Consider the following 12237-nt stretch of genomic DNA (forward strand, 5'->3'; position numbering starts at 1 on the left):
ATAACTTGATTCAAGAAGGATTCATTTACAAAATGCCCATATAGAAGTTCAACTCACAGCTGTAATCTCTGATGCCCCAGGTAGGAGTTTTCTCAATCAGATTAAGTCGCACACTGGGTACTACTTATGCGACAAGTGTATTCAGAAAGGGTTATACAACAACCGAAGAGTGACGTTACCCGAATTGAATGCACACAGGACATATATGTCATTTCGACAGCAACAACAGGCAGAGCACCACATAGGCACCTCTCCTTTTATATCACTGGACTCATCAGCCAGCTTTTCCCAGCAGACTACATGCATCTTGTTTGCCTCAGTGTTGTGCGAAAACTACTCGTAATGTGGGTTCGAGGTACCCATCCACACTGCCTCAGTGCAACGCAATGCAGGTTATCAAGTGAACATTTGAAGGCATGTGCAAAGCATATTCCATCTGTGTTTTAGCGTAAGCCAATGGGCATAGAGGAATTGGAGCGGTGGAAGTCGACAGAATTTCGTAGCTTTTTGTTATACATGGGGCCTGCAGTACTGAAAGATTTGCTTCCCGTGTAAAAATATTAGTCTCCATGTTGCTATCAGACTGCTGGCTTCCACTCAGTTTTGCTCACACTACAACAACTGTGCCAAAGAATTGCTCACAAATTTTGTTCGAGACTTTGCTGACATCTATGGCAAGGACAACATTGTTTACAACGTACACAACCTGTGGCATCTGGCAGATGATTGTTTGACACATGGCGCCCAGGATTGCTTTAGCGCATTCCTTTTTGAAAATTTCCTAGGCAAGCTCAAGAGAATCCTAACCGACCTTTATCACAGATTAGCAGGAGACGTTCAGATGGGGTGCAGGTACGGCCTTCCAAGAAGAAAAAAACTACTGTTATCTCCAAGGTATATCTAAACTGGTAGCGAAAACAAGAGAAAATACCAAAAACAGACCCATCGGCAAGGCTACCATCATTAGGCGCGAGTGATGGGTGTTGGTAGTAGGGGTACGATCGTAAACAAAAAAAAAAAACTTTACAACAAGGACATGGCTTGTGTGTGTACTAATAGGTTATTCATAATTTCAATGTAGAAAAAAAAATATGTTGCCCCACTCGTGCACATGTACGAAATCATCTACCACCCGAGTACATTTCCATATCCTGCTCCTTTGCGCATGTGTCACAGTGGGCGTGTTTATCCGTGTATCTCTGTATCCGTGCCGTGTGTCCGTGCATTGCAATACAGAGTTCGTACACTTTTTGGGTGTACGAACAGGAAGCGACGTTCATACCTTGGAGCTGTAGACCAAGATTCACACAAGTGAGCAGATGAATACAATGCATCTCCTGTTGAGGGCCCCGCGAAAAAAAATTTCGTCATGGGACGAGCGACCATCATAGCGTGAGTGTTAGCAGGAATCAGCTGTGCACCAACGATGTGATGTTTTGTTGCATAATGGCCACTCATTGAATAAATGCAAACCTCTAATCAATACGGGTACGTATAGCTCTAGGTGAGAAATTAACCTTAAGGGGACCTTCCTAATTTCTGTGTGGTCATCACGATGCCTCTCTGCTTGGAGTTGTCAAAATCTGTGAAAATTGTATGTATTTCGAATTGATATGTTTCATTAAACCTGATATGATTAATTTTTCAATGTTCTTATCTGGTATTATTGCCTGGGTGACGAAAAGGAAATACAACGCAAACGAAGTGCGCGAATGTAAACGTCTAGTTATGCACTACTTATTATTCATACTGATGTCATCTCTGACGCCATTTATTTACAAACGCAGTAGTCCGCGCAACGGATAGATGGCGCTGACCGTCTCTATCATGGCGTCATTCTGAAGACACAGGGGCCTATGGGAGCGCTACCTGTTTAGATATACCTTGTTATCTCCTCGATGGAACAACACCTGTCGTTGTCCAGGCAGTAAATGACACAGACGCAGGTGTTATCTAGAAAGAGCAGCTTTTTCTCAGTGCCATTGCCATCAGCTGAGATGAATATTTATATTTGCAATCGTTCAACGTCTCACCGTACCTGCTCTATTCAGTCTGTCAATGCATCTACACAATGTTTACGCCTGCCTTACAAGGAGCACTGCCTTGTCATTCCAATATTATAGAAGCATCAAACATTTTCATTTCATCAGTTAGCTTATGTTCTGTAGGAGACACGGTTGTCAAAAAATCAGCACTCCGTGATGTACTCCATCTCAAATGTCCAGACGTTGCATGGCTATTTCTTTTGAGTAAAAAACACATGCATCACATGGTCCATGCAACTTGAAATACAGTATTCGCACAACACTTTCAAGCGCAACGCAACTGAGTCAATATGAGCCTTCGAACTTCTCACAGAGGGTTTTAGCTATCCATGTCCCCAACAGTACAATTGGTTTATGGCACCGTATGTTACATAGCATTTTTACAGCATTTATTAAACTGTCGTACGCAGCACTTGCATGCATTTGCTTATGATAATTTGAACAAACACACATGTGTACAAGTAGAAGTGTAGAAGCTATATCTACTCTAGCGTTACCCATACTTGATGCTATGTGCCGAGTGCGCCAATATGTTGCAGAAACGTTGAACGTTCACTGATCAATGCAAGAAGTCAGGGACCGAGCTGCCTAGTGCCTTGAAGTGGCAAAAGCTATAATATTACAAAGTAGCTGCATGGTCACAGCTACAAACAATGGGGTGCTTCTGTCTAGGGGAGTTTATTGCTGTGCCTCGTCCTTCATAGTGTAAATCAATAAGCATGCTTTTGAATCTAGCTCATGCATTTCTGCAAGAAAGGAGAAAGAGCATTTTTAAATCCTCTGTCATAAAAAATAATTATCATGTGATAAACTCTAACGCAGCTCCTGAACGTTGGTCCCGCAACTTCAGCATTTCCAATGGTCATCAAATCATCTTTATTTGAACTAAATCTTTATTGGAACCAAAACATCTTTATTTGAAAAATTATGTTTGGGGAGTTTCATAAGTGTTACAGTCACGTCATAAGTCAACCGCTTTCATACCTAAAAACCTGCAGTTTTCAGCTAACTGCATGAAAAATCACTGCAATTAATATTTCTGACAAACAACCTCAATATAACAGTGAAACATTGCCTTACCGTACGAAGGGTGTTGCCTAAGGACAGGAGCCGCCGATAATTCGAACAGAGACTGTTGTTCTTCTGGGCAGCATCCTCATCATTGGCATGGTACTTAAAGGGTTAGGTGTGACATGTTAAAGGTTCATGCGAATTGTAGTTCTGCTTCATTTAGTTCCTCTAAACATGTGGTCGTTATAACATGCGATATTGCAAGGCGGAGATTAAAACATGTCAGTGACGTTCTCAACATTTTGAAAACGCGCGCAAAAAAGTCGAATACCGAATCGAAACTTGAATATCGGGTATAGCGGGCGAATATACCCATTATTTTGCCAATATTGGAAGAGTACTGGTTATATTGGGCCGGTATATCAGTTATTCAGACAATACTGGGAAACCGCCGGGTATGTCCGGTGCATATCCGGTGCATGACGGGATATGCACACTATTCAGCCAATATCGGGAGGACATTAACAATACTGGTCCAATATTGGACCGCTTTTGCCAATATGTAACCAATATTGGGCCAATGATTTGTGCTGCCTGGGCAACGCGGAGCGAATATGGGTCCAATATTGTGTGCTGCTTGGGTTGTTATGGCTCATGCAGTGGCACGTTGGGAGAAGATTTGCAGAAAATGTTTCTAAACCGAAGAGAAATACTCTGAGGAATGTATTGTGGCGCACACCTCAATGTTTTGCCGCTGTTTATTTTTATCTATCGTAATGGCCATTATTTCTTAATGACGCTTACTCCAGCGGTGTAGCAAGCACGTAGTGAAAGTGAGATTCGCTTGGTTGGAGTGCACTTCACGAAAATGACACTATATTAGCCCGTGTGAGAGGGGTATTACTTGCAAATTTCCATGAGTTGTGCGCTGTTCTTTTTTCTTCTGCTCTGATGGTAAAGTGAATGTTGGGACTTTATGCCATACAACAATGAGCGGTGCTCTATTTGGTCCATTTGCTGTGATGGAGCTGTGGGTGAGGATGTGGAGATGTGGAAACATTGTCGTGCCAGTTTATTTTCCTCTCATGAGTCATTCATTGAGAGCTGTTCTGAGCACAATTATATTACAACATGCAGCATGCATCCAATCAGTACTTGAGAAATAGCTAGCCAATATTTGATGAAGAAATTAAGAGTCATTATGTAGAGACTAACTTGTGCCCTGTTCGTAGCACAAAACGTTGTCACATAGGAAATGTTGCTCTGAACCAGAAAGAACTTCCCTGTCGCCGTCGATATTGGATGTCATGGTGTTGAATATGCGAACACTTCCGTGCAATAGGTCGGTCACACAACCATATTTATTGTGATCAATTGGCCCGAACAAGCGAAATGGAAACCAGTAGATCCCTTTTTTCACTACAACTGACGTCACACTACCTTCATCACTGAAGCCACAATGACGGCTGCTGCCAGAGTCCATGCTGGATAGTTCATGCACCCAGCACTCTTGCTTTTGTCGAATTCACAGTCCAATTTCGACGTACCACACAGATTTGCCATTATCTTCTTTTTCTGCTCAAGAAAAGATGCGCTGAATTCATCACCGCATCGTTTGTCCTTTAGTACTTCCGTAACGCAATTCTTGCTGTATTCCATGGAACTGGGAAAGACAGATTTGACATAAATACTAAATTAAGCTGTTAAAGTCTGACATTGCGTTTTGCAAGGTTGTAGACAGTATTAAACATAATGAGCAGCGCACAAATCTTCTGCTATAGGGTGCGGCAAACTACGTAAAGGAAGGGTGAAGAGAAACAGAAACAGTGGTGTCCGTGCTAACGCAATGAGTAGAGCGATAGCTATCGTTGAACTACTAAGGTAATGTGGGGATAATTGTACGCAATGGTTAGCAGATATGGGACAATTGTAGGACCTCAACCGCAATGAGTCATGATGATGTAATGCTAGAGGGGATAACGAGCGCTGCGTTTGGCGTGAAGAAATAAGATTATCATACCGTCGCGTATGGCAAGTTCCTCGAGTGCATGATGCATACATAGCACTGATTTTTGTCGTGTATATCGAGAGTCATTGATTTGAATGATCTGAAAACATTTATATGGAACCTGCGAGGATAAGCACAAGCCTAACTGCAATGCCTACACAACTGCCGCAAACATAGGAAATCCAAGAAAGACTGTTCCTTCGGTTCTCCGTTCGGCTGGCCGACGTCACGGCTAAACAGCACGTCGCTGTCCCACCTAGGCCGTCTCGCTTGTAAGAAATAACAACGTAGCATTCCAAGGCCGCAAGCTGCCTAGTGATCGCCTCACTGAGCAAACACGGCCGGTGCTACGCCCTTACTAGGCACTCCTCCTTTCTCAGTCGCATCATCTAAAACTGTGTGGCAGGTATGCGCCAGCGAAGGAGGAGGAGTCAGATTGACAACCCTGTCATAAACGCCTCTGCGTCTATGGTTCACGTGGCGCCATCTATCGCCCGAGCTGAGTTTTATTTGTCATCTTGAAAAAATCACCATGGGCGCTGTCTGGAAGAGATTGAGCACGAAGTGAAAGTCGCAATCAGCTTCTGCCATGAACTCTATCGCTAGGGAAGAAATGCCAAAACGCGAACGACGTGAAAAATTAATCAGGAGAACGACGAGGAACAGCATGTAAAAGTGGATTTGATTGTAAATGATAAAATACGGACTTATCAAGAAAAATTAGCCGCCCAGCAATTTCGCTCAAGTTCCTCACTTCTTTCATACTCTAGAATTTCATCGACAGCCTGAAGCATCGCGAAGAAAGCGGACCCCTACTACGACTTCTACGACGAGATCTACAATCTACATTCCTCGCCAGCTAACATAGAAATGCTTCTAACGTCAAAGTATGAACGGAATTAGACAAAGACAGTTAACTTGAACCCAGTCAGATAGAGACGACATCAGAAATAATGAAGGATCCTAGACTCCCTTTATTGCGCAAGAGGCAGAGTGAGGAATAAGAAAACAAGTGGGTTGAAGCGGCGTAGTTGGTTGAAGTATACGTTAAAGTAAAAACTGCAAAACTGCAGGCCTATCTTTCGCTTGTCCGCGTCCCTTCGATGCAGTTTTAACTTTCAGGGATAAAAATACTTCGGGAAAGGGAACGTGGCCCGAAAATCTACTGCATGAGCTGCTCAAAATATTACAATCGAAAACACGAACTACCTGCTTTAAAGAGATATACATGAGGCCGAGGAATGGAAAAAATGCGAACGTCAAGCTAACATCCTACGAACATCCGACAGCTGGCTAACCTTTTCAGAGTCATTCATCTTTCATTTCTTAGGAAATTTGAGGCTTTGTATGTGTTTGTCCTTCTATGTTGTTCCAGCCTTAGAACATCAGTTCTCTCAGGATCAAGATACCATGTAAGGGCAAAGATAAACCGGAAGAAGCTTTCTGCTCATCAGTGTATCAATAGCCCTTAATCGCAACGTATATGAGAAGGTACTGAGTATTTAGCTTAACTCCCCCCCCCCAAAAAAAAAAAAAACATTGAGCTAGGAAGCTGTATATTGATGATGAATGATGTAGTGGTCAATTTCTCTACATTCAATGATGAACACATGTAGAACACAATGATGAACACATCCATGATGAAATATGACGAACTTCAGATGACACTGACCTTTCACATATGCAACAGCTAAACGTTGGGTTGTCAATTTTAAAACGTTTCGGTGTTGAAAGAAACCCAGAAACCTGATGTGAGAAACCCACTGGTATGTCTGGGGAGGGGGGGTTCTCTCTCTGTGCCGGCAAATGTCACCCAAAAGTATTGCTATTATATATATAGGGAAACTCACGTGAGGGAGTTGCTGTCATTATTGACAACGACTTGGAAATGATAAAGCTTGAAGCACAGTGGATCCCAAAATTTTTGACAAACCGACAAAATACGGAATGAGGTCGCCTATTCCATCCCAATCCCATTCCAATGAATGGAGATTTGTAATAATTCCACGCCTTTCAATTCCTCTGATGGAAACCGTATGGTCAATCCCCACTCCTGGGATCCATCCCATTCCTCTGACAGGTTCCGCCAATTTATTCCAATTCCATTCCACGCTCTCATAAATCTGGAATGATTCCGGAATCATTCCATCTAGGGTGTGGCAACTCCGCACCTTTGGTGGAGACACCGGTGACTGTTTCAGAACAACTTGCAAAAGATTAGTCATGCTTCCACACTGCAAACTTTTTCACACCTTTAAAGGTGCGCGCCATGCACATCAGACTTGGTTGCCTAACATTGTACCTCCAGGCTGATATTTTACAAAATTCAGAAACCATTACAAAAGATCAGGTGTGTGTGCAAATATTGCTTTCGTTATGTCTTAGATATTGTAGATACGCGCTAATGCATATATGCATCGCTACCGATATTCGAGCACGTGCACGTGTGTACTATACTGTCCAATAATGACTGAATTTTTGGAGGACAGGCGACATGCGACTAAAAAAAATTTAGTGCTAAACCGTACTCTATTATGTTGTTACCACGATTACACCGGAAAGGGCGTGCGCCCTGCACATTATTACTCCTTTAAAGGTGCGAAAACGGTTACAGTGCAGGACAAACTGGTAACTGTTCACGGGGAACTATTCGCCCAACCTGACTCCTTTTGATTATCATTTGTTCCCCAATCTAAAGAGACAACGAATTGAGAATGTTCTGGAGGCAACTATTGCTGCAAATGTGGTCTCACCAGCAGTCGGGAGAATTTTATTTGCAGTGACTTTTGCGGGACAGATATCGGGATTGACTTCCGGGGGGAAATGTAGAATAGTGTGGCAGTTAGGGCTTTTTTTTGTTTTGTTTTTTTTTTCGGGTAAGGCTCAGTACTTATCAGCGCAAGGAACACTGGGTTGGTAGAATAGTAATTACTTTTAATACTGCTATGTACAACCAAGTTGCACCACATGTGCGTGGTTCCCAGTCCGGCTCCAGTTCCGAAACAGAATGATCTTTTTCACAACACGAGCGCGGCGGATCTCAATCCTCTGCTTCTTCAGCTGGCGCCACTACAAACCTCCCCGTTAAGTTGATCCGTACCGCTGTGCCGGACGACGATGTCGAGCAGGGTATCTTCGGGCCTGAGGTACGGGTTGAGTGTCCTCATCAGCGGCCAAGGTAGACTCAGCGTTCCCACCTGTTGTTGCAGGTTCGACTCCATGTGACCAGTCGATATCCGGCAATTCGGGCAGACGCGGCTTGATGTCGTCAGCATGCATCTTGTGCTGTTTCAGGTCCTCCGTCATGACCTGATATGTTGGGCCGCCCGAACAGCGAACAATGGTGCCCCGAAGCCAGTGGTTCTTTCGAGACTTGTCCTTCACCCAAACTTCGTCGCTGGTGGCAAAGTTCCGCAGTCTTGTGCGAGAGTCATAATTGCGCTTTTGACGATCTCTCGCTGGAGACGAGGCGTTTGGATGGTGAGGGCGCGGAAGGTCCAGCTCTGTACGGTAGTACCTCTTGTTAAGCATTTCGCACGGTGGCTGTCCGGTTATTGCGTGAGGCGTTATCCTGTACTTAAGCACGAAATGCTTAATTTCTTTTGCACTGTCCCTCCCTTCCTTCTGACGGCGAAGTAAGGCTTTCAGAGTCCGCACAAGATTCTCAGCGTGTCCGTTGGACTTAGGGTGGTACGACGGAGTCAAGATGTGTTTAATTCCAAGGCGATCCAATAAATCTTTGAAAGCTGCCGAGATGAACGGAGGTCCATTATTGCTAACCAGCTGGAAAGGGAGGCAGCGAAGATCTCCTCAAGGGCTTCTATTGTGGCTGAAGCCTTGGTAGACCTCATCAACTTCACCTCGGGCCACTTGCTGTACGCATCGATTACCACTAGGTAAGTTATCCGCCCCCCAACTCTGCCAAGTCAGCGTGAAGGCGATACCACGGTTCTTTCGGAACCTCCCATTGGTGAAGAGGAAGTGGAAATTGTTGATCCGAGGAAGCGGCACATGCTCCACACAACTGACAAGTCAGCTCAATGTCATTGTCCATTCCTGGCCACCATACATAGGAGCGCGCCAACATCCTCATTTTTGTTTGCCCAATGTGGCCATCATGAAGTAGGCTGAGGACAGTGTTGCGATGCTCGGACGGGACGACAACGCGCATGCCCCATACGATGCAACCCTTTTCTGTTGTCAGCTCACTGTTGCGCAGGTAGTACTTTTGAAGCTCGGGATCCCGTTCACGAGTAGGCCAACCTTCCATGATGTAACGGTAGACCTTAGAAAGAATCTGGTCTGAAGCAGTGGCCTTGACAATTGTAGACGCTTTCAGCGGAATTTTATCAATACCTACTGAGAGGACGAAAGAGACATTCGGCGATCTAGTGCTCCCCACAAGGAAGTCGTCATCCGAAATCGCAGCATCGAAATCGGGGTCCGGACCTGCCGGAAGTCGAGTCAGGCCGTCCGCATTTCCGAACTGGGCCGTTGGCTTGTACTGAATGTCAAAACTATGACCAAGCAGGGTCAACGCCCAGCGCTGCATTCTGTTCGCCGCTATGACTGGAATTCCTCTCTTTGAGCCAAAGATTGACGTCAGTGGTTTATGGTCTGTATGTAAGATGAATTTCTTTCCCCAATTGGTGAAACTTCTTAACATCGAATATAATGGCCAGGGCTTCCTTTTCAATTTGGGCGTAGTTTTTTTGGGCCGACGTCAACCTCTTAGAATCTTGGGCGATGGGCTTGTCTTTACCATTGACTTGATGGTAAATTACTGCGCCAACGCATATCGAGGAAGCGTCAGCAGCCATTTAGAGAGTTTGGCTAGGGTTGAAATGCGCCAAGGAATCGATGGACGTGAGTCGACTTTTGATCTCCTTGAACGCCTATCTTGTACTAATAATACGCCGAACTTACTGCAGAGCGATTACAAATCAAATGCGGCAAAATTCTATCCATCCAATCCAATCCTATCCAGTCTCAACGGTTTTCGTAAGGAAAGAATAATCGAAGAGTAATCACACAAACATGGCAGCGTCAATGTGATGCCAACGGGGATGAGACTGTCACTGTCAGAAAAAAGGGTGGAGCAGTTACACTTTTTAGGTAATAGCTGTCGCATACGTTGTGCCTAAAAGGCTGCAAAGTTCTACATGCAACGTACGAACGATAAAGTTACCGCTTTCGGCGAGCGAAAGGTCGTACGCCTTTTTGTCGCAGTGTGGATATGTGATAATTTCTTTTGACACCCTTTTACACACTTTATCAGACGCTATGTTGACCTAGGTGGTAACGATGGAAGTTACCACCTTTTCACGTCCTTTTTTCTTAGAGTGTGGGCGCGAGTGTTTGAATGGCACAGGCGATTCATGTCGCGCAGGGAGTCGGTGGATGATGCCGAGACCGCGCCGGGACTCGAGCTCAGGAAAACAAAAACCGGGACAATGCAAAACCACACGCAGCTCTAATGGTGATGATGAGACACCACGTCCTTCCACATCCCTCCTACTCGCCTTGCATCTCACCGTGACATCCACGAGAACATCCAGGCTAATACATTCGCCACGCCGATGGGGATGACCATCTTCTCAGAATGAGGAATTTTCCACCTGCTTCCAGGATTCCAGGAAACACCGAAAAAAGTGCCTTCACTGCTGAAGTGAGTACTTCGACGGTGGGAGAGGTCATTAGCTGATAGCCGAGTATTCGTATTTTTTACAGACTCGGTCTCGGAACTATGAGGACAAATATAGTATTTCCGCGTTTGTGGTGTCCCCTGCTCCGCGTTGTGTTTTGGTGCTGCTGCGCCTGACGTTTGAACTATGCAGGGTGTTTCAAGTAAAATGTCACAAAACTTTATTCGAAAATCCGGCTGTCCTAAAATTATACAACGAACGTCGTTTTTCTCAGAGGAGACTTTGCCGCGACTAGGCAGCATTTTTTTTTTTTTTTGAGCTCACGAGTAATTCAATGTTCCGAATTTGAATTTCGCGTTTCTTTTTCGGAACTCAAATTTGCCGAGTCAACCTCGCTTTTTTTTCATAAACAGAAAGCACATGTCGGATTTCCCCGTTCCATTGCAAATTACATTTATTACCACAATGGCAATACCAGAAAAAAATTGTGAAACCGTTCTTTCGAGGGACGTAAATTCCCGTCCGCGCTCAGACGTCCGAAAGCAGCGATGCGAGTAGGTCGTGGGTCTGCCCTTTTACTTTTCTTTTTCATGCTTCTGTTGATTAAGCCAGCTTGGTTACAAAGTTATCGAATAGAAGAGCGAGACAAAAAAAAAAAAAAAAAAACAGGAAGGAACATGTCACCGTTTTTCTTCCGCCACACCTCACAATGAACCTAGAACCGAAGGCGGCCGACATCTGCGCGCCCCGAAACCAACGTTATCCTTCTTCTTCTTCTTTTTTTCTATCATCATTGTAGCCGTAACTCTCTTTTGCAACGAAATGGGGTAACTCCGACACGCGGTTTCTGTTTATGAAGAAAAAAACAACAACAAAGACACACACGCGATGTTGGCTTGGCTTCAATTTCCCTTTATTTAGAATTGATAAAAGTGCTCCGAAGTCGTGGTAAAACCCCTTCCGAGGTAAATAGCATTGGCAGCATACAGTTCGAAGAAGGTTATCTTTAAATATAACTTTGAGACACGTTACGTGGAAAACTCTGCGTATTAAATACCCCAAGTTTCACTCCAACGCTACACCTACAATGAGAACAAAACAAGGTACGCAAAACAGCATGAACTGGCTTCGAAAACTGAACAAAAAGGAAACAAGAAAAACGCTAAGTATTGCACCTGTCTTGGCCCCCTTACCAGGCTTACGAAAATGTGAAAAAGGGTGCTGAAAAACGAGCACTGTCCTAAAGGCCACGTATGCAGAGACGTCATATGTACAGGAGCACACAAGCTAGTGGAGTATCAACAACGGGGAATTGGAACATGCGTTCTATGAACCTCAAACGCGGGCCGATGAAGCCGAAAGCGAAACAGCCAAAAACTGTCCAGACGAAGTCAAGCCCCCATACTTGCATCAAGGCTAGCAGCGCCCCATCGACCCTTTATTGATTTTTTTTAAGATCTGGATGTCTGTCTAGATTTCGCCTGTGGGGCCTTATAGTACCTGGCCTATATCAGAAAGGACTATGCAA

The 12237-nt window shown here is 44.5% G+C and overlaps 1 protein-coding gene across 1 annotated transcript in view; it reads right to left on the minus strand.

Moving 5' to 3' along the window:
- Positions 1 to 4399: 4399 nt before the first annotated feature.
- Positions 4400 to 12237, minus strand: part of LOC135374467 (uncharacterized) — a 102154-nt gene continuing 94316 nt past the window's right edge. Inside the window, exon 13 of the mRNA XM_064607423.1 lies at positions 4400 to 4719. Within this exon, the coding sequence (XP_064463493.1) occupies positions 4488 to 4719 (232 nt within the window). The 3' untranslated portion in view covers positions 4400 to 4487. The remainder of the gene's footprint in view (positions 4720 to 12237) is intronic.

This window comes from Ornithodoros turicata, unplaced genomic scaffold (genome assembly GCF_037126465.1).
Source record: "Ornithodoros turicata isolate Travis unplaced genomic scaffold, ASM3712646v1 Chromosome65, whole genome shotgun sequence".
In the NCBI taxonomy this organism is placed as follows: domain Eukaryota; kingdom Metazoa; phylum Arthropoda; class Arachnida; order Ixodida; family Argasidae; genus Ornithodoros; species Ornithodoros turicata.